The sequence below is a fragment of the Pyrgilauda ruficollis genome, unplaced genomic scaffold, assembly GCF_017590135.1.
Source record: "Pyrgilauda ruficollis isolate IOZ18807 unplaced genomic scaffold, ASM1759013v1 scaffold15, whole genome shotgun sequence".
Classification (NCBI taxonomy): domain Eukaryota; kingdom Metazoa; phylum Chordata; class Aves; order Passeriformes; family Passeridae; genus Pyrgilauda; species Pyrgilauda ruficollis.
This window is the reverse complement of record NW_024513654.1, coordinates 13237494-13261818: the sequence shown is the minus strand read 5'-3', so window position 1 is coordinate 13261818 and position 24325 is coordinate 13237494. Positions and strand designations below refer to the sequence as shown.

Here is a 24325-nt window from a genome sequence, read left to right as displayed (position 1 = left end):
GGAGTCAAAAATAATCTTTTTACTCTCTCCCAAACAGGGCCTCAGGAAGGGCCCAAGGGAAGGGAGGGCTGGATCCTTTAGGTGTGCCTTCAGCTTGCCATGAGAAGCTGCTGTGTGAGCCAGGGCTTGGATCACCCTTGTTAGTAGGAGGTGGCATTTAAGTGTGGACAGCCAAGTCATTTGGTCTATGATGAGAACAGAGGCTAGACCTGATGGGTCTTTGGAAAAGAGTAGCCTTGTGTTGTTTCCAGGCAACTTTTTCCCAGCTTTCAGAAGCAAAATTAATAGTAGCTATGGGGTAAAACAGCTGAGCAACTGGATGAGGCAGATGATGCAGCCCGGGGCAGTGATTCACTCTGGCATCCTGAATACTAGAAACACAAGCATTTTGTAAAAGAATGAGATTCCAACACTGAGAGAACTATTACTGTTCCTTTGCCATGATCAGAGATATGAGCACCCCTTCAGGGCCTTTTGTGACCCTGTAGTCACCACCAAGCTCTGGAGGTGTGTGAAAGACCTGTGTGTTCTCCACCCAGATTATGTGCATATCTCGTCTCTAACCCTTCTGTAGAGTCTGCTCGTGCATCAATACAATTTAGCTGGTTCCTATTTAGGGTATCTGTACAATTTCTATTTTTGCTCTTTGAAAGCTTTGGCCTGCTGATGGTGGTAACTGGAGATGCCCCTTGGCCAGGGGCTCTGCTGCAGCTTTCCCAGAGGGTATTGCCGGCGCCGGAAACGCAGCCGCCTTCGGTTTCTTGTTGTGCCCGAGCTGCTATCAGTGGGAATAAGCGGAAACGTGGCTGAAACGTGAAGCGTCTGCCCTGGTGTCTGCAGGCCTTCTCCAGCCCTTCCTCACGAGCTGGGGTTTTCGGCAGCTCTTTGGTAACTTGTTTCTTGTTGGCTGGCAGCTGCTGCACGCTCCCCAGCGCTGGGAAGGCTGGCAGGATCACCCTGCCGGCCTCTCTCCACAGTCACAAGAGAGGTCATCTCAGCCCTGAGGTGCTCCCCTTCGGCTGCAGCAGGAGAGATGCTGTGTGACCTCAGATCTACTGATACCATCCCACCTTCAGCATTCTCGTGGCCTCTTCCAGGCACGGGCACACCTCCAGGCGTGCCATGGGCCGTGCCACGCCAGGGGGGTCGCAGCCGTCTCCCCTCAGCAGCTCGGCGTCCCCGGCGGGCCCTGCTGCGCTTGCGCGGCAGCGCGAGAAGTAGGGCACGTCTCACGGGAACCCGCGCGCCCTCCGCTCCTGCGCAGGCGCGCTCCCACAGGGGCGCTGAGCCGCGAAGCGCAGGCGCAGTGCCGAGGTAAACACTCCACTCCCCACCCTCCTTCCCCCCTCGGCGCCGCTTCCCTACACAAACCTCACGGCGCATGCGTGCTGTCCCACTGCCGCTTCCCCCTCAGTCCCTGCGGCCCCTCGCGCGTGCGCCGCGGGCGCGCGCTGCCGCCCCGCGCAAGCGCTCTGAGGCCGCCGCGGCCTCGCCCCTCCCGCTGCCGGCCCCGCCGAGCACGCGCAGTGCGCGCCCACCCGCTCCCCGCGCCTGCGCAGACCGCGCGCACCGCCCGCCCGCCTCATTCCCTGAGGAGCCTCCCGCGCCCCAGCCCGTTGTTCCCGCTCCACCGGCGCGGTCCCGGCCGCCCGCGTCCCTCGCTCTCTTCCCGCCGAGGCAGACGCTTCCCCTGCCCCCGCGGTCCCGCGGAGCGGGGCGGCTGCGGGCGGAGCGGCGCGGACCGGTTGGGGCCGGTTCCCCGCGCAGGCGCAGCGCCCCGTAAACAGGAAGCGGCGGCGGCGGCCCCGGAGCGGCGGAGACAAAGGGGCTGCGGAGCGGGGACGGCAGGGACGCGGCTCGGCTCGGCCCGGCCCGGCGAGCGGCGGCGCTGGCGGCGGGCGGCAGGATGGTGCAGAAGGAGGGGCAGGCGGCGCTGGAGGAGCCCCAGGGCAGTCCCAACCCGGCCGGGGTGCCCGGCGCCCCCTTAGAACCGCCGGGCGCCGCGGCAGGGCCGGTCCCGGGGGGCGAGGAGACCGACACCGAGACGGAGACCGCGCTGGGCTCCCGCCGCTTCCTCTGCGGAGTCGTCGAAGGTGAGAGCTTTCAGAAGGGGTCTCCCCTGGGAGACAGGGGGTGCGGGAGAGCGGGGGGTTCGGTATCCGCGGGAGACGGGGCTGGGCTGGTCCCAGCTGGCTTTGCTTTGCCGCCTCCTCCCCCGCCCGGAGGAGCCCGCTCGGCGGGGAGGTGGCGTGCGGTTCTTGGCCGGGACTCCGCCAGGGTGGGGAGGAGCCGCGGCTCCCGGGCGGGGCTTCTGCCCCCGGGGCTCGAGCGGGGAGCGCCCTTTGGTGGCAGCTGTGCGGCGGGGCGAGGGCAGGCCTGGCTCGCAGCGCGCCGATGATTCCGCAGAGAGGCTGAGGCAGTGCTGGGGCTCCCTTGCTCCTGCGTGTCTAAAGGGGGAAGTGGGGGAGCAGAGCTACCGCGCGGTTATCTCGGCTGTACGTGCTCTTCCTGCGCTCCAGAGGCTCACATTCAGTCCTGAGTAGGAAATAGGTGATTCCGTGGATTTCTGCTCAGTAATTAATATTAAATGCTCCTTGTTCTCTAAAATATTTCAGCGTATCATTTTAATTGTCAGTCAGACAATTAGTGTTGACAGTCCTCTGTCTTTTAGCACAGTTGCACCATTAAAAGGTTTAAATTGTTCTTGAAGCTGCAGAATAAAGGGGCTTTTTGCAGTTCTCAGTAATGTGTTTCTGACAGGTCAGTTAAGGTAGGTGGTTGAAAGTCAGCAGGAAAAATGGTTTATTCCCAGCATAACAGTTGGTTTTAAATTGTTTATTTCCCGAGATCTCAGATTATTTCTGTACCAATAATGATGTTCTAGTAGGAAAACAAAATTATTAGCACATGGAATGGAGAGGACAACAGGCGTTTTATCAAAGTCAGTATCTGCATTGCTTTGCAGACTGTTTTCTGTTTGTATCTTTAAAAAAAAAAATCATTCGGGTTCTGTGAATATGACTGTGAGAGGTGAATTGGTAGAGCTTAAATACAATCAGTGGAGAAAAATGCCTTTCTTTTGTTAATAGACTTAATTCTGTGAAGGTAGATACCAGATTGAGGGCTTTGGAGACACATAACAGTGAAGAAAAACACAGATTGTTACAGCGTGTTTTCTCATGTTCCTGCTATACACCTGGAACGTCACTTGTTCTTCCAGGTTTCTGTTGGGACCACTGAGAATACTGTAATAAATTTTCTTGTCATGTTAGTTACATCGTTGGTTGCCTCAGCATGTATTTTGTTGCAGGTGTTCCTGAGTGTACTGAGCACAAAACAAACCAAGAAAATGGCCTCTGCCCGAAGAAGCCGTCAAACACTGGTTAGGAGTTACCAGTCTAACAATAATATGAGTACAGGGGAAAAGGAATAGGGGAGTGTTAAAAAAAAAAGGCAAACCAAAAAAACCAGCGACAGAAAAACAAACTTGTGGTGAAGGAGGTAGACGGTAGTGGGTGAAAACATCTGTCTCATTAGTGACTCAAGGGAATTACAGAGTTAAGAGAAAAACAGGAATTAACTTCAGAAGTGTAGATAAATACTTAAACATAAAGTAGTGGTTAACACAGACTAAGGTGTGGTGAGGTTAGAGTGCCGAGATGGAGAATTTGGATCTTTGGTAGAAAAGGCAGAGGGCAATTGGCCAGACACTGGGTGTGCACTCTAGGAGTGTGAAGAGCGTATGCCACTTACCAAATTCATTGTTTTGCAGAGTAATAAGGTCTGAGAGATTGCTGAATGCAAATCTTTGGTGCACTGCCTCTAGGATGTGCTGACTTGTAGTGATGGAGAGCGTGGTAATGGGATGAGGTATTTTGGCATAATCTGTTGACTTTGTATTAACCTGACACACAGTCCTGAAGGATTAATACAAAACTGGGTCGATTTTTTTTTGTTTTAGTTAGACAGAAAGATCCAAGAATTGTACTTGGCTGGTGACAGTAGTAACCTAAGAAATGTGGTGACAGATGGAAAAGTATTGCTGCAGATTAGCCAGTTCTGTTCAGCCTTATTTAATTAGTTTTTGATATCTGATTTTCTTTTTTTTTTTTTTTTAATAGGAGGCTTTGCTCTGCTTTAGGCTTGTAGGTCTGAAGCAGTAGTATCATAAGTAAAGCAAAAGTGTCACAAGTGAACAAGTTATGAAGCATAGGGGATATTCTTTAGGTTTCACAGGATTTCACTTTTGTGCATTCCTGAGCTTCCTCAGGGCAACATCAGTCAGAGTTAGGAAACTGTAGTGAAAATAAGAAATTCCTTCTGGGTGAAGTAAACTGGGAGGTTTTCAGGCCTCTCAGCTCTCTCTTGTTGTTCCCTGCTGTACTGGGCAGTTGTGAGGAGAAGTTGTTGCTCAGTTTTGCCACGTTGTGGTGCCAGGCAGTAACTTTAGCCTCTTGCTTTAAGCTTCTTAAAAGAGCATTGTACACTTAACATGTAATTGAATTATAATATATAAAAAATGTCTTCAATTGCATCAGTTTGGAGTTTTTGAAGGTAGAAGGGTGGTTGTGTCCTCAGTGAGACTGAACATTTACAGATTTACAAGGGTGAATAGCTTTGGAAATGAAGACACTGTTTACCTTTTGAACTGGTGTTCTATGGGGACTCGTGAGCTTTGTGTATTAGTGGTATCATTCATCACTGAGTGCCCATGCCATTTGAAAATAAGAGCTTATTAAATTTCGTGTTATTTTAATCTCTGGTCTTTGCATGGACTGCAAGCCGAAGCTTTGTTTTGAAGTGCCCACTTGTGGTTGAACTGTTTGCACATAGGTCTAAGTGAGTTGGCTTGACTAAGAGGGCATTGAAGTGCTTTTTTAAAGTATTATTTCTAGAATGGAAACATTAGATTTAAAGCCAGAAGCAGTTGCAATTTCCGTGGAATTGTATGACTTTCAGTACACTCTAAAATCACTAAATTCACAGGCATAGTTAGCTTGTAAAATATGGAAATGGTAAAGTAGGATATCAGTTTGCAACTTAATTTTGACAAAGATCCTATTAAACAGAATAAAACAAATTAAATCCTAGGCATTTTGTTGACTCACTTGCACATTTTTTTTTTAATTACACATAATCTTTTGCAGTATGTATTTATATAGTCTGCTTATATAAATCCTAGTCTGTACCACCAGTTAAGCATTTTTGAGCTGGTCAGGTATTGAGGTAAATATTTTCAAGTGTGTTCAGTGTTCAAATTAAAGTCAAATCTATTTTGCAGGTGTCTGATGTGGTAGTTTAATTAGGTTATAACTGTTCAGTCTGCTGCTATAAAAATGCTGACTTGACTTGTCAAGGGCATATGCTCAGGAACACAGTTTATATTCTGAAAATTAATTGCTTCAGTGGCCAGAATTATAAGACCTTAGATCATAAGAAATAAAACAAGTTATAATTGCATTTTAAATTTAGATCACTTTAGATTATTACACTTTTCTCATGCTAACTATTTTTTTTCCCTTTTTGCTTTGGGGAGCTTTTTGACAAATGTAGCAAAAGAGGAAGAAAATGGTGGGTTGTAATACAGAGTTTCATGAAGCAGGCATAATCTAACTGGATAATTCTAATCTTGTTGCCCATAGGATTTTATGGAAGACCTTGGGTGATGGAGCAGCGGAAAGAACTTTTTAGAAGGCAAGTCATGTTTCCTCTTACTGCAGCACATTCCATGGGAATGTAATCATAAACTTCCACTTAAGTCTGGAAAGAATTATTGTTCTAACCTCGAGTAACTTTCTGCCTAATATCTGTATTCTTGGGATTTGTATTCACCTTTTTATCTTGCATATACCAAATTTGTCCAATATAGTTTGGGCTTGAAGTTATTGTAACTTAATAGTATAACAATGTTCAGTGAAGAAAAATGTATTCGATCGAGTAAAAGAATAACATGAAGTAAAACACAGAATTCCTGAATTTGTAGGCTATTTGAAGGCTTTTTTCCTGTGTTTTTAGGCTTCAGAAGTGGGGACTGAATACATACCTGTATGCTCCAAAGGATGACTACAAGCACAGGATGTTTTGGCGAGAAATGTACTCTGTGGAGGAAGCAGGTAATTGCCTTCATTTCTCCTCTGTGTTTTTTATAAGTAGATTTTTGAATGAATTGGTTATTGCTTTGTATACTTGTATGTGTTTAATCACAGTAGCCATTCCCAAAGGTGACTGAAAACCTCTTTTTAATACCCTGCAGGTGTGTTTATGGGAGCTTTGGAACAAGCATGGATTTACTTCTTTTAACTATAATTGCAGATGATTTCTGAAACTGCTTTTAAGGCTTTGTCTTACAAGTTGTTTTTTTTTGTCACAGGAAAGGTTGCTTAGGCTTATTCCTCTGTCTCTTGAACATCTTTTGAACATTTTTTGAAGTAGAAATTATTTGCTTTAGGAAAGGAAAAAAAGATTGATGAGCAAATAGCATGCCCTTTTATGTGATTCATTAAGTTCTTGTGTTAATGAAAAGAGTACCTGTTAGAAAAACAGCTCTTGACCAATTAGTCAGAACATAAAAGGTCTGTTCACGCTAGTGTGAGTTGTTTTATCCACCTCTGCCGTTTATGGGGTTTATGATGCTTTATTAGACTGAAGGGATTATAGTTTTTCTTGGGTGAGGGGAAAAATTAGAATCTTGAAATTAAATAATTCTTCTTGGAGACCTCTTTGGATCAATGCAGAAAAATAATCTAAAGGATACTGCAAGGTAATATCTAATAACAACAAAGATTGTTAAATATGCTAAAAATAATTCTCTTTAGTCATTCTATGAAAGATTCAATTACATGTTTTTTTAAGGAAACTACTTCTGCACAGTGATGCTACAGCCCACATTTTCATGTGCCCAATCTTCAGTCATATGAGTAGTGTGTGAACCTCTGTCACACGGGGTGATATTACTGCAATAAATTGTTAGTATGTGTGGAAAAAGTGAGCAATAGTACTAGAACTGTTGATGTACTTACTGTGGAAACAGACTATATCCATATATGTCTCACAGCATTGAGATAAATAATTTTTTTTAAAATATTTGTAAAAATTTTAACATGGAAAATGAGAATACAAGGTCAGTTGTTGTATTCCCTTTGGCATAATTGCTGAAAAATCTTCCAAGTAATTTGGTGTTCTTTGCTGTGTTAGTTTCAAGAAATTCCAGCAATTCTTTTTTCTAATTATGATAGAAGAGATATCTGCCCATTATAATATATTTTAGATGATGCCTGAGATTTTTTTTAAATTTTGAGTCCTTCTGAAATATTTTAATTTAATTTCCAGAGCAGCTAATGACTCTAATATCAGCTGCACGAGAACATGAAATAGAATTCATCTATGCAATCTCACCTGGACTTGACATCACTTTCTCCAATCCTAAAGAGGTATCCACATTGAAGCGTAAGCTGGACCAGGTAAGGATGACACAAACTTAGCACAATTCCAGTGCTGCTTAATTTGGAAGCTGCAATTCCTTGCTCACTCTTGCTGCTTTTCACCAGATCCTTGAACCTTTTCAGCACTGGTGTTAGTTTGGGTGTCTCTGAACGATTCCGATGGATGTGTTCAAGTTGCATTGCAGAAGTAGCCAATGAAAACTGTGATTTAAAAAAAACAAATTCTCATCCTGTATTGGATGCTGAAGGCTATTTTTGTCTTCAGAGTATTGCACAATCTTGAAGCCAAGATGCACTGCTAAAGCAAGAACTCTAGCCCACAATAATTGCCTTTGCAGACCTGACATGCACATCTTCTTTGTTCTCCTGACTCCTCTCCTTTGTCCAAGAGCTGTTACAGAATTAGCTTTTTTCCCAGCTGTCCATTCTGTGAGGTCAGCTTTGGATGGTTAAAACTGGAACAGATTGCAGGTCTTTAAAGATCTAATCTTTGAGAGAAGCAGAGCTATGGGTCAGAGACAGGCATTCATTGTGAATAGAAACCAAAGTCTGTCTTGCCTCCACTGTATCCCTGTTCCTGTAGCTGTCTCTGAGGTAGATTAGATCTAAAAATCCTACAGTTTGATTAAAAGAAGCAACAATAATTTAACACATTAAACATTTTACTCTTGTCTCCTGTATTAGGTTTCTCAGTTTGGCTGCAGATCTTTTGCACTGCTGTTTGATGATATCGATCACAACATGTGTGCAGCAGACAAAGAAGTTTTCAGTTCTTTTGCTCATGCTCAAGTCTCAATCACAAATGAAATTTATCAATATCTAGGAGAACCAGACACATTCCTTTTCTGTCCTACAGGTAAAAGCAGAATAGTTTTCATTCAGCCTTAAAGGAGGGGGCTGTTACCTTACTGTTTGAAAATGTGGTTTAACATTTAATAACTGCCTTAAGGAGTATTTTGGGGTTGATTGAAGACACTTATTTACAGAGAAAAGTTTGATTATTCAGATGTATGCAAAGATTTTTCCCAAATTTTTAAATCTCTGAAAGGCTCAATGCCAAGCAAATAAGGCAGCTTGATAGAACAGTTCAAGAAGTTTGAACTGAGAATTAGGCTAATGGAAAATTTATTTTTTCCTAACTTGAACTGAAATCTTTTCTTCTTGAATTAGCAGGTTGTTAGTTTCTAAGAATTTTTTCAAGTAGAGGTAGTTGGTGCTTATGGCTGTCACTGGTTCCTATTTTTAATAAGATTGCTCACTTCAGTAGTCATAGAGTTGCTTTTTTTATCAAAAATTATTTTTAGTTTATTCTCTTACACTGTAGTATTGTGGTTCTGTTGCAGACCTTAACTTTAAAGTTAGGCATTTGCACTTTGTAATGAGTCTTGGGGTTTTCTCATTCTCTTGGATGCTGTCTGCTGTAACAGGCCTTGTCCTTATAGACTTGATTAATTTTTCCTCATTTTGACATTTGGCAATTTAAAATAATTCTTTCCCATATTTATATTTATGCTGAATGTCATTCATAATGTCTTTTTTATTTGTACTTTAGAATTTTGGGCCTTACTTGATTAATTTTATAAATGTTTTTCATTTCCAATGGTGGTATTCTTCCAGTGTGTTTGTGGGACAGTTGGGTATGTTGTCACACATGTGCATCCTTCTAATGACAGCGACATTCTCTTTTCCTGTGCAGAGTACTGTGGAACTTTCTGTTATCCAAATGTTGCCCAGTCACCGTATTTACGGACTGTAGGAGAAAAACTGCTCCCTGGAATTGAAGTGTTATGGACAGGTAAAGATTGATGGCTTATTTATTTTATTTTGTCGGTATTAAGTATTTTCTCATAAGTGTTTAGTAAAAGAAACTGTCCAGCTACCTGGGGGTTGAATCTTCAAGTATATGCAAAGCCCTCTGATCATCCTGTTTCCTGCTTAGGTCCGAAAGTTGTATCCAAAGACATTCCGGTAGAATCCATTGAAGAAGTTTCAAAGATCATCAGGAGAGCACCAGTTATCTGGGATAACATTCATGCTAATGATTATGATCAAAAGAGGCTTTTTCTTGGGCCTTACAAGGGTCGGTCAACTGAACTCATCCCTCGACTAAAGGGTGTTCTGACCAATCCAAACTGTGAATTTGAAGCCAATTATGTTGCCATTCACACACTTGCAACCTGGTACAAGTCTAACATGAATGGAGTGAGAAAAGATGTGGTGATGAGTAAGTATGCATAACTGTTTGCTGGATCTATGCTTAACCATATAAATCATACCACTTCTCAATGTTTTTAATGATTTTGTGTCTTCCTCACTAACTTTTTCTTCATATGATCACCTAGCCTTTTCTGTTCCAGAAGTAAATGGCACTTGCCTGCAAGATAATGATCTTGCTTTACTGACTTCCTGGAGCATATCTGTAGCACATGGTATCAAAGAATTTCTTAGTCTGAAGAGCTTTCTGTGGTTATGTAATTAATGCTCTTGGGAAGCAAGTTTAATGCCCAAGTTCAGATCAGAAGACACCCTGAATGCCAGGGTGTTTGGTTTCTGTGTTGACATTGGTGTGACCATAATTTTAGGTTTTTTTTCTAATTAGAATCTGGTAACTTGTCCTTTTTGTCAAGTAAGCCCCTGAGTTACTGAATGCCTTGTCTGATATCTATTTTTGCTATTTTAAATTAAACTAATGGGATAACTTTTAAAATTTGTCTCTGTAGCTGATACTGAAGACACCACAGTTTCAATCCAGATTAAATTGGAAAATGAGGGGAGTGATGAAGATATTGAAACAGATGTTCTCTACAGCCCACAAATGGCCCTGAAGTTGGCCTTAACGGAATGGTTACAGGAATTTGGAGTACCTCAGCAATACAGCAGTGAGTATGATTTGGTATCATTCTGGGGCTGGTAGAAAAATGGTGTTAGATATTCAGTATTTGGGTTTAGATTAAAGATATTTTACAATCCTGGCAATTCATACACTTCGGCTGGAAATATTTTCTGCCTTAGTAACTGGGGAACCTTAATTAAAAAGTAAGAATGCTTGATGTTCTGCAGTGTGCTTGTAATGCTCTGACTGATCAACAGAAGCAATCTTGATGTATTATCTTTTGGTATTTCTGATAGAAGGCAGGAAAGGGTCTGGATCTTGCTAGTCCCAGTTCTTACTAGGCTTCAGTGGAACCTGACAGAATAAGAAGTACAGTGGGGATTTTTTTTTTTTTTGAGTTGATGTTAGATTGTTGTAAAAACTAGTTCTGGTCCCGAAGACTCCATGTTCTTCCAGTTGTTTTAAGATAGTTTCGCTTTCCTGAGTTTGTCTGCATAAATCAGCTGAGTTCCTTCTGGCACTGTACACCTTTTTTGTACAAGTGGGAGCTTGGTATATATCTTGAGTCTAACGACCTTGGTCAGGGAGGGTGAGTTAGAGTATGTTGTCCAAAGTTGTATCTGGTAATGTTTTGAATGTCTTCATTTTCCCCAGGTTAAAGACAGTTTTGAATTTGAAATATTTAAGCATCAGCTTATCATATTAAGCTTTTATTATGAACTGTTCTTTATATTCAAATACAACTTTACCAAGTCAGTTGATGCAGAGGGAAAAATAGTTTATTTGGAGAGCTTTTTTTATTCTGATGACATAGTTAAAAGTAAATGTTAAATAATTCTCCTAACTTTTTCTTCATCCTCTCTTTGCTTACGAGTTATGGGAAAAAAACTTGCAAAACTCAAAGTCAATAGTTAGAGTTACATTGACAGAAGTGAACAGGCAAAGTACCAAAAGGAAGCTGTGCTGATGGGATGCTGTGGTAACAGAATCATCCATCATTTGCAGGAGCTGCTGATTTGGATGTTAGTTGGCAGATATTGAAAACTAAACTTGTTTCTTCTTATTCTCAGGTAGGCAAGTGGCCCACAGTGGTGCTAAAACCACTGTAGGGGATGTAGGGCCACTGGTGGCACCATCCTCTTTAAATGCAGCAACAGTGGTTACCACGGTGTACCAGGAGCCCATCATGAGCCAGGGTGCGGCACTGAGCAGTGACTCACAGGCCTTGGCCAAGGAGGAGGAGAAGAAGCAATCTGATGAGGAACCCATGGACATGGTGGTGGAAAAACAAGATGATGCAGACAAGAATGCAAACCAGATACTGACGGATATCGCCGAAGCCAAGATGGCAGAGGAGCTGAAGCCAATGGATACAGATAAGGAGAGTATAGTTGAGTCAAAGTCTCCAGAGATGTCTATGCAGGAAGACTCCGGAAGTGACATTGCACCTATGCAGACTGATGAGCAAATTAACAAAGAACATTTTGTGCCTGGGCCGAATGAAAAGCCTCTTTACACAGTAGAACCAGTGACTTTAGAGGACTTACAGCTTCTTGCTGACTTGTTTTACCTTCCTTATGAGCATGGACCCAAAGGTGCACAGATGCTGAGGGAATTCCAGTGGCTTAGAGCAAATAGCAGTGTTGTCAGCGTAAATTGCAAAGGAAAGGATGCTGAAAAAGTGAGTGCAAATCTTGTTTCTCTCCTTTTATGTCAAAATTCCAAACAATTTTATGTGTTGTCTGTAATAGAGACTGGTGTTCTACTTAGTAGGACCTGAAGGGTAGTGTATAATGAACGACAGGTCACAGTAATTTTCATTCCTCCGGTGAAATCTACTGTTTTAAGCCCTGTAGTGCCACACAGCCATGAAGGCAGTCTAGTATCTGCATTTGACCAGTGTTCCCTGTACTGACCTCACTTCTAACAGCCATAGAGACTATTTGTGAGTCATGTGTGGTGTGGTAGTCCATCCTGGTAAAATGAAGTAGTGAATTGTTCAGTCTTTCTCCATATTTAGAGTACCACTTCCCTCTAGGAGCCTGTGTTTGATCTTGTGGATCTTTCTCATAGATAGAAGAATGGCGTAACCGAGCAGCCAAGTTTGAAGAGATGTGCAGCTTGGTGATGGGCATGTTCACTCGCCTCTCCAATTGTGCCAACAGGACAATCCTTTATGACATGTACTCCTACGTCTGGGATATCAAGAGTATTATGTCAATGGTGAAATCTTTTGTGCAGTGGTTAGGTAGGTGCATTGGGAGCCATTATAATCCCAGATAGCTTATTTTTTATGTGTGTTTTTAATTAGCCCACGGGGAAAACTGAAGTATTAGGTGAATGTGTTTTCTTGGACAGAGGTCTAGTTTGACCCTGTTTTAAAGGTTTTCCTGTCTTGCTATTTGAAGCAACGCTTGCAGTGAGTTTGCTTTGCTATTAAAAGTGAAGTCTGCTGGATGCTTAAGATTGGAGACCTTGATTTTCTTCTTGGGCTAATGAAACTTGAATCTCATCTGACACGTAAGTGTTGACTTTAACTTACTCTTGACTGAATGCACACTGGACTATGCCATGTAACTCCTTGGATGCCCCGTGGTACGATTGGAAATGACACTACGAAATGTGATCACATCAGCCATCTGCTGTTTGCTCTGTCTTGATAACATTATTGCTGTCTTCAACAGACCTTTCAATGGGCCTGGCCATGAGGAAGGTGATCCTCCCAGCCCCTGTGCGCATGCGAGCTTTAGCATAAGGCTATTCTGGTGCAAAATAATTTCCTTTAAACACTTTCCAAATTGCTGATTTTTTAAAAATTTTTTAATCTACATTTTAGTTTTTGGTAATGGATGGAAATTGTGGAGCTCTCTGGACAGATTTAGTCTGAGACTTAAAATGATCTTGAAACCGGTTTTTTTTGTTTTTTTAATATATGGCGTTTTCTTCTTTGTTTTGTTTTGTTGTTTTTTTTCCTGAAAGATTTTTGGGAGATCCTAAGTTGGCAGATAGCACCAGCATGGCCTGAGTAATTCTAGTCACCTCATTTCACTTTCAGGTTCCAATCCAACTGTAAGGAATATGCTGTGGAGTTGCTTGACATGCACAGCAGACAGCAAAGCTGATGGTCTCAAGTCACACTTTCTGTAGCTGTCACAAACCTCACAGTGGCTAACCATTACACAACCTTGGTCTAATCCTAGTGTTTGGATTGTCTTTAAATTATATTCTTACATACTGACAGATTTAAATAGGGACAGAGAAGACCTATTAAATCATCAACTTGGTCTATGCCCAGCAAATTCCTGTGTTTTGTGCTTATTAAATGTCTGATCCCTAAACTCATAGTTGATAAAGAAGAGAGCTTTTAAGACTGCCTTCTGCAAAGCACAGAGAAGAAAACCTAGTGGGGGAGGAAAAACTCAGCAGCATTGTAGTGTGTTAACATTTCTCAAACAACTTCATGCTGTTTTAAAAGCCTTACTTTGTGCATTTTTAAGTGTAACACATCTCCTCCAACTTTACTATCCTTGGTGTTTGTTGACCTTTAGCTAGACAGAATGCTCTCTTCTTGATAACTTAATCTGCTTACAACTCTAGGCCAAAGCTCTATAAAGGGAACAGTGGTTCTTGTAGTCTTTGAAAACATCAAGGGCCCAATGCAGACTGCATTTCAGAATTATCAGACTATGTACTAAATTCAGCTGAAATTGTTTTCAGTATCCTGTAAAGTTAGGCTCGAGTCTCTAAGTGCAACAAATATTTGGAGTGGTTCACAGTAGAAGCCAACTCAGTAAACACCAACTCTGTTAACTTTGGCACTGTTCTGTTCCAGTCTCACACTGGTATTACATAGTTGAAAAATTAAGGCGTTTTCACATGTGCAGTTTAATACTCTTACGCTAACAGTGCTTCTGTGAGAGGGGCCATTTTTGTCCTCAGCTTGTGTTTTATCACTCGTGTAAATACAGAGTAAAGGTGTTTGATAAAACACCTCATTATGTAAAGTCAAGTACATTACAAATCCAAACAAGTTAGTTTTCAGTGGTGTGCTCAATGGTCCACTGGATGTTCACTTTCTTCACCTCTCCTCCAAGTCCAGCTAGCATTCAGTCCCTTAAATTAGTGTGGCTGTACAGTACTATGGATTACTAATGACTTCTATTGTCTTCTTCCCCATTGTGTACAGATGGGAGAATCCTCAGCACAAGTTTCTACTGCTATTGGATGGACAGCGCCAGATGTTCACAGCGCGTCGTCATTAATTAATTAAAATGGAAAGGTTTTGTCTGTGAGGCAGCTCAGATAGATTAGATGTACAGCAGGCATGAACTGAAGTCACATTTGCGCAGCGACTAAGGCATTAACTATGTTTTTCATTTATACAGCTCTTCATTCACACAGCTCTTTACTGTAATAATTGGAAGTGCTAGTTAAGTTGTAGTCTCAAAGGACAGACAGATACTGTCTTCCAAGTTTTTGACTAAATCTCTTTGGGAAGGATGTCTTCTTATGTGAGAATTCTAAAATGTGGGAGTGAACCAAATTTGAGTTCTGGTGTTTGGATTGTTTCTGAAATTTACCATACTTAGGATAGTGCGTATTGAACCTATATTCCTAAACTCGCATAAATGTCAAACTTGGCACACTTTGGGACTCTCTGACTAGCACAATATACTTGTCTGTACTGATCTGAGACTGTTACTTGAACAGGAGGTAGATTGCTGTCCACAAAAGGAAAAGAGTATTTGCGCTGCTCCTCTTGTCAGAAAACTAGGCAGGTAGTTGAGATCTCCACTCCAGATACCGCTTGGGTTTTTGTCTCTCCAGAGCTGTCATTTATGTTACTTGCTGAAGGCTGCAGTGCCTTGCTGGCAGAACAGTGTTAAAAATCAAACAGCCAATGCAAGCTTCTTTTCTAAAGCAAGTGCAAGCTAAAGCTAAGCACTGCAACGGGCCTGCTAATGCTGGTTGAGCAGCAACCAGCTGGTGCATCCAGTATGCTTGTGGAAATAAAAATCAAAGATACAAAAAGCAAAGCTAGTAGTGGCCACCAAGGTGTATTTGTTAAATTGTAAGTTAATTCCAGTTAACACTACTTAGCTTTTTAATGTGCCAACAGTATTGTGAAGGTGTGGCCTGGATTATGTAAATCTGTGTAGTCTCTTGCAAGAACACTGTTTCATACAGCTGTCCTGGCTGCCTGATCTGTTCCAGACTGTTTATGTATATTGCTAGTCCTAGTTTTCTGACAAGATTAGAAACAATCAGTACTAAAATGTGACTTCAGAAAGGTCCATTTTTTTTTCAGGGGCTGTGATAATGGCATTTGTTTGATCTAAAATTTATGGCAGCCACGTAAATTTACTGAGCCACGTAGCTTCCAAGATGTCAGATTTTCATAGATTAAATGAATGTTTCTGACACAAATACCCCCCCAAAAAAAAGTGTACAAAATGTCTGCATAGTTCTGCATGGCACCATTGTTGTGCCTTCTGGTCTAGAATGAAGCGTGTAGCTGAATTGTCTCACCTGTCTGTTATCAAAAATTTGAAATACCGCAGTTAGTGCGCACGCACGAAAGCTTTATGAATGATTCATTATTACAGCCCCTCCCCCTCCCCAAGCCCTGGATTCTAGCTCAGTTAGAGAGCTTTTTCCACAAGTGTATGTTAGCTTTTTGGACATGTAAGACACCCAGGAAATCCCCCTTCTCGTAACATTCTCCGCTTGGATCTGATCTCAACAGGGTGTCGTAGTCAATCTTCAGCACAGTTCTTAAGTGGAGACCAAGAACCCTGGGCCTTTAGAGGTGGTCTAGCAGGAGAGTTCCAGGTATCAATATGACTTCACAACTGAATGACATTTTCTTTGTTTTATGAGAAACCTTTTGTTGCACATCAGAGGTCTGGAAGGATTGGTCTGCCGAAGGCTTTCTGGTCCAAAGCCCATTAGCCTTACAGCTTGGTTTAAAACAATTTTCCTCCCCTTTCTACAGTAATTTCTCAAGGAGATGCTGCCTGTCCCACGCGCATGCGAAGCGCAGCGGCTTTAGTTGTACATTTCACATTGTTTCTTTGCAGGTCGCACAGCATTTTTACCTGCGCCCGCAATTGCACAATGCGCGCATGCTTGTCTGCCGATGGGAATTCCATGAGCAAAAGGGATCGTCGTCCAAATTTTGGTTCCTCTCGAAATAATGCTGTAATGTGCTTTATTGCGAGGAATTCAATTGGCAAATATTCCTAGATCGCTGTTTGTACCATGTGCAGATTTGTTCATGGATTTTTCAGGCGCTATACTTTTCCCCCCTCACAGGTGCTCTGCGCGCAGCAAATTGAATCAGCGCATTGCTTTTGGGATAAAGCGTCTCCTCTGGCCAGTTAACCCTCTTCAGACCAAACCTTTCCTCCTGACATTCTGTGTTCTTAGACAGTGTAGATATGATTGGTAAAAAGTTTTTAAAGCAGTTAAGATTAACAGACTCTTAATGTGCTGTTTCAATTGCATATTTTAGAACACCAATTGGATATTTTCTATTCAAATAAGGTCTTTGCATTTGTAAAGCATACCAACCCCACCTTCTTTTGGGGTAGCAAGTAGCAAATGTTATTTTGGGAGTCTGCAGTGCACACCCAAGAGTGATGGGTTTTGTTGTTCATACAGTTATATTAAATATTTTGTTTTCACAGCGTTTGCTGCCTATTGATGGGGCAAATGACCTCTTTTTTCAACCACCTCCATTAACACCCACTTCCAAAGTGTACACCATACGACCTTACTTCCCTAAAGATGAGGTAACTGCTTTTGACACTTGTCACTTTTACTGTTAGTGATGCGCTTTCTTTTGTGGCAGCAGTGATTACTGCCGAGTTCCCTCTTCCCTAATGAAGCAGGTGTCCTGATATCTTGCACAAGGCACAAATGCAAACTCACAAGAAAATTGAGGTTAAGTGATATGCCTCTGGTTCAGCAACACGCTGTGCAACACTTCATGTACACCCACAGCTTGACTTCCAGCTTCCCACCCCCTCACCCTTTTAAATCTGAGTGCCTTTCTTATTTATGAAAGACAAGTTAAATTTGTTCAGCTGGTGGAAGAATTCTTGCAGCAGGGATACATCCAGTGAATTAACCTGAGAGGGTGGGTGTGTATGCCTGTTTCAGTCAGTGGTTATTGTGGTACCTGCTGGTATGTGCAGAGCTGTATAGGCAGAACATTGATACCACATCTCAAAATGGAGTTGAAAAATGTGATCATGGTTCAGCCATTCATATCATTTTAGTTATTATACCATTACAGTTGGAAGCTTTTTGGTCTGATTTTGAAAGAATGTTGTCATATCTGCTTTGGAGTGTTTGATACTTTAAAATCAGGAAAATTTCATTAGTCATTTTTGATTAGTGTTTTTTACCTTTTCTGAATGGATCTGTAGTGTAGTTTCTTTCCTATAAGCTTGGCATGGAGAATACTTGAAAGTAAAGTATCAGCCAATAGTTAATTAACTCTTTATGGATGCAGTTTAAACAATGTAGGGATTAATGCAGCTTGAAACCTTGTGTTGGTAGGTACACTGAGATGAAACAGAAGTTTCTAGGTTGAGTTTGCAGTATTTCAAACGAGTCTTAACTTTGAAGCCAGTCAGACATACGAGGCTGACACATGAAGACTCCTTTTCCTGTCACTTCTAGGGCAGCTCTATCCTGTGTTGTTCTCATGAGCAGTAAAGCAGCCTTTTCCAAACCTTTGTGCAGGACTCCACCTAAGCTGACTTGTTCTTTTGTAGAAAATGAAATTGATATTTCTAAACCACCTTAGCAATTAGAGGTGCAGCTGAGCATGCAGTCATTTCTTCTGAGGAGTTACCCTTTAGTTAAAGGAAGAAAGTGTCAAATGCAAAGCATTTTTGCTTTAAAAAAAAAAAAAGAAGTTTCATATTTAAGATGTGACTAATTCAAATTTGCTCTTTTAAAGTGATCCAGGTGAAACATCCTGCATGTTAAAAGGCTATCTGTCCTTTGCAGAGGTTGAGTTGCCATCATGGAGCATTAGTGGTTTTGTGAAGGGACTTTGTAGCAATGGTGGTGGTCTTCACTGAGTGTTTAGTATCTTATCCTCAGAAATAATTTCTGCTGTTACAAGAGCGGGAGGTTGCCCTCCAGCTTTTCCTTCCCAGCCATTCAACTTAACTGCAATGTTTTTGAAGGCAGCTTTGAGTTACTTTCAGGGCAGAGGTGGAGGGAATGCCATCCTTTTGTATAGATGGGTACTTTTCATCTCTGGTGACTGGGTGCCTGTCAGTGTTAGAGTGCAGCTGTTAATGACATACTTTCTTTTGAATGTGACTGCTAAGTTGAAATCATCTCTTTTCTCCTCTTAGGCATCTGTATATAAGATCTGCAGAGAAATGTATGCTGATGGAGCTGATCAACCCTTCCATAGTTTACCAGATTTAATTGGAGACAAGTATGTATTAGGAACAAGTGTCCTGCAGAGGTGGTTCTGAAGGATGAAGTCCTGATTGTGTATTTAATTTGAATTTTTAGAATTGTGTGTGGGAAGAATACAAAGAACATTTGAAGTAGATAAAATAATTTACTCTCAGGAAATTGGGGTTTTGGTTTCTTAAAGAGACTGTTGACAGTTATGTCTCAGTTGATGTGCTGGTTGCCTGTTGTGAGCTTTTAGAAAATAAATTTAGCTGAAACCTCTGTATTATGAAAGGTGTGCATCACAATATCTTATTTCCGATTTTGTGAAAGTATATCGTGAGAGTGTCCATAGTCTGTAGTTATCCTCTGGTATTTTTTCTGATCTACTACCGTTCTTAATATAGAACTGACAGGTTTTTGAGGTGTAGTCTCCCAGCCAAGTGCCTCAAGTTGTTTCTGAAGTACAAACTTTTTAAAAGGATAAGCAATGAAAGATAAAGTTTAAAAAAAAAAAGAGGGCATTAAAAATGAGCTGTAAAAGGAGCTACTTTGAGTAGATTTTTTTTTTGTCTCAGATGTTTCATTTAGATAGAATTTTATAGAGTCTGCTCTGAGTGACAGAAAGGGATTTAAGAAAGGATGTGTAACTGTTATTAAACAATACCCAAAGGCAATTATGAAAGCAAGGAAATACTGACAGCAGAGCAGCTAAGAGCAAAAGCTGAAGAGTAGTGTGTGTAGAATTAAACAGTGGAATCCTGAGGTGCAGATGTTGCTTACAGCTGTTTTGACAGCTGATCAGTCAGTTAGTGCTTTGTTGGAACTAGTTCCATGACTGGAGGACTCACTTCTTTGGTTGACTCTGGAATGTCTCCTCTGTGGAACCTGGAGGGCATACTTGGTCAAACAGACCTTCTTTTGACTGAATTTGCACTTTTTTTCTGCAGGTTAGTTGGAGGTCTGCTCACCCTCAGCCTGGATTACTGCTTTGTCTTAGAAGATGAGGATGGCATATGTGGCTATGCTTTGGGAACAGTTGATGTAACTCCCTTCATTAAGAAATGCAAAATGTCTTGGATCCCTTTCATGCAAGAAAAATATACTAAACCAAATAGTGACAAGGAGCTGTCTGAAGCAGAGGTTGGTATAACCTGTGAGATCAGAACTGTATGCTGAAGTCTTTCCAAAGTGGGCCTTTGTTTTTCTGAGGTCACATGAAATTCAGTTTTTTCACCTTTCTGAAGACTTCCAGCATGTATTAAAGTATCTGGTGTATCAGAAGGAGACAGTGGAATTATTCATTGCCAGTCAGATGCAGCTATGTGCTGTAATACACCCATGAGGTGTGCTTTAGTAGTAATCCATGCAGTAAATGTAGAACATCTTCATCTAGAGAAAATTACAGTTTGAAAGTAAAATATTGCTCCTGCTCTCTTCTACTGCAAAATGCAGTATTAGTTTCCCCATGCTGCAGGTAGAGCACTGAAAGTCTTATCAGTTTAAGTACAGAAAACAAATTCAAGAGCACTTGGTTTTGGTGTGAAAATCTGTGAGCTATTTGTGGACTGTGACAGCTGTAAATGGTGCAAGGCAGCCTAAAACTGCCCATTAAAAAGGCAAAGAAAGAGAGAAGAGTATCTGTGCACAAACTGTTGTTTATGTGTTGGCTTATGTTTTCTTTCACTTGAAGTATGGGTCACTGAGAGAAGGAGCTTTGCATGCCTCCTTTGATGGTCTGAGAAGCTTTTCTAGCCAGTCTTTTTGTCTAGAGTACAGACAGGAATTCAGCAGATGAGGAACTAAGTGGCTATCAGAGGTGTAGCTGAAAAGCCTGGTGCTTTGGAGGGTACACTCCATGTGCAAAGCAATGTCCCCTGAAAGATGAATGAAAATGAAAAGCTGGATAATTGTTAAATACCTGTTTCAAATATTCTTTTCAGAAAATAATGCTAAGCTTCCATGAAGAACAAGAAGTATTGCCAGAATCGTTCCTTGCTAACTTCCCATCTTTGATAAAGATTGATATCCACAAAAAAGTGACAGATCCAAGTGTGGCCAAAAGTATGATGGCCTGCCTGCTCTCTTCTCTAAAGGCTAATGGTAAGTTTCTTGCACTTAGAATTCCTTGTTTCCTAACTACACGTCATTTCTAGGGTGCAAGGCAAACTTGGGAAGATTTGGGTAAATAATTACAAAAGCTTTTGAACAGCTAACTTCTGCTGCTGCCTTGAAAAAGGGAGCTTTTCATTTTAGCCATTATCCTGCAAATTATAAGAGGGGCAGGACTGAGGGAGCAATTTGGCACTGAGAGCACACGTCTTTACGTCTTGAACACTGCACAAAAGCCTATATTTTTCCTGCTGGCATTGGTAATGATGCTTTTTTAAAAGTTTGGCTGTGTGCACTGGTGGGTAATTACCAGATCTCCAGTGTGGGAAGTGCTTGGCTGCCTGCCCTGACTGTGCACCTCACACTTCCTTTGTGTCACTTGGTGCCCTCTTGCATTTTTGGAACCAACATCAGATATTTTTGTGTGCAGTGAAAGATGTGCAGAGGGTTTGTTCAGACTGATGGATGCCTGCAGTGTGCAGTCTTGTTAGGGGATGGTCAGCTGTGCTGCCATAAATCTGGACTCTTGGGCACTATCCTCCATGTGGAATTGGATCACTGATTTAGCTGCTAAAGTTGGTGGGAACTCTAGTAATACTTGATGTCTGTGCTTTTTACGGTAACTCTTCTCCCACAGTATTTTCTTTTCTTTCTTCTTCAGGCTCCCGTGGGGCTTTTTGTGAAGTGAGACCAGATGATAAAAGAATCTTGGAATTTTACAGCAAGCTGGGTTGTTTTGAAATTGCTAAAATGGAAGGATTTCCAAAGGATGTTGTTATCCTTGGAAGAAGCCTTTGAAGTGCTTGACAGTGAACTGTTCCAGTACTGTAGACCCTTAACAGCTGGGCAGGTGGTGGTGGGGATCTTCATATGGTCTAACTGCACAAAGCCAGCAATAAGCCAGCTTGGTAAAAGGGGCTATGCGAAAATCACCCATCACACATTCAGACTGTAATTTGTTGGAAGGGGATAATGCTGCTGAAAACATTGTTAAACAGAGAAACCCTGTCCTCTCCTGGTCCTGTGTGAAGTGCCAAGGAATCTTGCATGGGCTATAGCTTCTCAGAGGAATCCCTCTCAGTCGGTGCTGTGGTTGACGACAGTTCTCTGCGTTCAAGTGTCAACAGAAAATTGGTCTCTGGCAGAATGCCTATAAAGATGCAGGTTTTGTTCACTGTCATAGAGCAGAATGTGCAATTGGAAGTTGCAGAAATGGGAGGGATTGCTTGTGTCAATCAGCATTTTTAAAGATAAGTAGTTACAGCTCTATTTTTTACTACCTTTATGCTTGTTGATAAAGCAATGACCCGTTGTCACTTCTAATGGCCATTGGTTCGAGCTTTGTGTTTTGTTAGGGACAAATGTGCAGTGGTCTGTGGCAGAAGTCACTCAATGACAAACTTGTAAATCTCAGTGTATATAAACTTAGCTGTATGCTGACTAACTTTTTGTTTACTGGTTTTTGTAACTTTTTCTTTTGAAAAGTGAAATGGTATAGGTCCAAGATGGCACTTTTGAAAAACCTAAAACCACAATCGAGAACAAGTCTGTCCTCAGCACTGACCTTTCTTACTGTGCCTCATATCCAGGGCTAGGTACTGACCATCTTGGGAAAGGGGAGCAAATCCCAACTGACCCTTCCTTCAGATAGCAGTTTGTCACTGCTTGAGGGTATCATTCTCCTGCGACTGAAACAGCAATTCACAGGATGCTTTGCTGAATCCGTTAATTTTGGTAATGTTCACATGAGATTATGGATGAAAGATGGTGAGAGGGAGAGAGAGCTGGCCCACAGCTGGGATTTGTCCTTGGAGGAGTCACCATGTTTCAAAGCCTGTTCGTACTAGTTTGATTAAATCAGGGTCTTCAAGTCCTGCACATTTGTATCAAATAACTTTTCTATAAGAAATGCCACAATAAGCACATTTTTACACATTATTTAAATGGTTATCTACTTTTAAATGTTCCAAGAGTTTAATGTTTTTACCCAGGATGGACATGCTTGGTGATGGGATGGAACTGGCGTTGTATGGGACCTGGTAGTCAGGTACTTGGATCATTTAATGGCAGTGGTATTTTGCAGTAGTCCCAGCGTCCCAGCCAGGTGATTGGACAAGGGTATGCACTTTGCAGTACTTTGTTCCACCTGCTGCCATAAGCTGTCTATATCTTATGTTTAAATTTTCCTGGGGTTTTTTCAGTGGTGCACAAAGGAAGCTTGGTTGCTCTTACAAGCCTCCAGCTGCATAGAAGTTGATTTGCAACCTGTAATGAATGGCATTAAGATTGCAGTAATGCTCTCTGCAACCTGTAAGGAGATGCTGTGTTTGGCCTTCTGATGCAGTCATGTGCAAGATGTTTCTTTTTTTATTTTTTTTTTCTCTGCAGAATGTGAATGATTTTTAATGCGGTAGCGAAGTATTTAAGTTGAAACAAGTTCATTTCATTTTTAGAGAGAGGTATGGGGTTGTGCTGTGGGATTTCATTAAGTCCAAGCTGAATGCCACTAGTTTTTATACAGCTTTGAGTGCATGTTGAGTAGCTGATACCTTGATTTACCAGGTGGGAGAGTTTTGTTTCTTCATGGATACCAGATTCGACTTATTTCATCTGGATGCATAACATTACAGCATAGGATGCTTGTGGCCTTATTTCTTGGCTTTTAAGGAGTTGCCACATTTTCTCTTCCTATGAATTTGTTATTATTATAGAAGTTAATTGTCTAAGCCTATGGAATGTCAGGCCAATACCATCATTCTAGGATTGTAAAGTGATATGTTGACATATCTTTCATGGTTATGAATTTTCATTAAGGTTGGAATGCCACTTTCATTAATCTGTTTTAGATCAACAGTATCTGTAGCAGAAAAAGACCTGTAAAACTGTATTTGAAGACCATGCGAGAAATAGAATAAAAATTGAGAAGTGAATGTAAATAAATGTGTATTTTGTGTATGAGCTGGTCCGGAACCAGAACTGGCTCAGCAATGTACTTTACATCACACTGTGTTTGATGCCCTTGGGATCAACTGTCAGAGACTCGTGCCTGGTTTTGATGTTGGCAGCTGTACATCCACAAAATTTCACTTGGGAAGATAAATACTGAGATGCCTAAAGCAAGTAGCTCTCTGCTTAAAGTGACAGCTAATAAGCAAAGGGATGGGCCAGGAGTATGAAAAGCAGCTTTTTCCTAAGGTCATTTCACAAGAGTTTGTCCACATGCTGTACAAGTGCACTCACTGGTGGTGTGGTTCAGAAGCTGTGCAGTGTGGAGAACAGGATAACACACAAACCAGGCAGGAAAGTTAAAAGGTGAAAACTTTTCTTCTGGCCCAACATTTCTTCAGTAAATGTTCTCTGTTATAATGAGTAATGTGTTGCACATAGTTGACTATGTTTTCTCAAAGCCTATTTCATGAGGTTATGACAGACTTGTCTCTGTACGACACATCTGGGCCTGGGAAAAGGGATTGGGCTTTGATGTTGCACCAGACTCTCTTTCTTTAAGGGA

The 24325-nt window shown here is 41.7% G+C and overlaps 1 protein-coding gene across 1 annotated transcript; it reads left to right on the top strand.

Annotated features, from left to right (window-relative positions):
* Nucleotides 1-1584: 1584 nt before the first annotated feature.
* Nucleotides 1585-23744, top strand: OGA (O-GlcNAcase). The gene is made up of 16 exons (XM_041460999.1): nt 1585-2093; nt 5643-5694; nt 6016-6113; nt 7330-7460; nt 8127-8298; nt 9139-9237; nt 9382-9666; nt 10163-10321; nt 11346-11956; nt 12349-12523; nt 16022-16107; nt 16965-17069; nt 18654-18739; nt 19653-19845; nt 20646-20805; nt 21476-23744. Exons 1-16 carry the CDS (start codon nt 1907-1909, stop codon nt 21610-21612), a joined length of 2736 nt encoding a protein of 911 aa, XP_041316933.1. The 5' UTR covers nt 1585-1906; the 3' UTR covers nt 21613-23744.
* Nucleotides 23745-24325: the final 581 nt, after the last annotated feature.

Bases quoted from the DNA above. Each gene is read 5' to 3' on its own strand.
- OGA (XM_041460999.1), top strand. From the start codon at position 1,907: ATGGTGCAGAAGGAGGGGCAGGCGGCGCTGGAGGAGCCCCAGGGCAGT. The intron at 2,094-5,642 runs GTGAGAGCTTTC...TGTTGCCCATAG, and splicing joins CCTCTGCGGAGTCGTCGAAG to GATTTTATGGAAGACCTTGG. The intron at 11,957-12,348 runs GTGAGTGCAAAT...TCTTTCTCATAG, and splicing joins AAGGAAAGGATGCTGAAAAA to ATAGAAGAATGGCGTAACCG.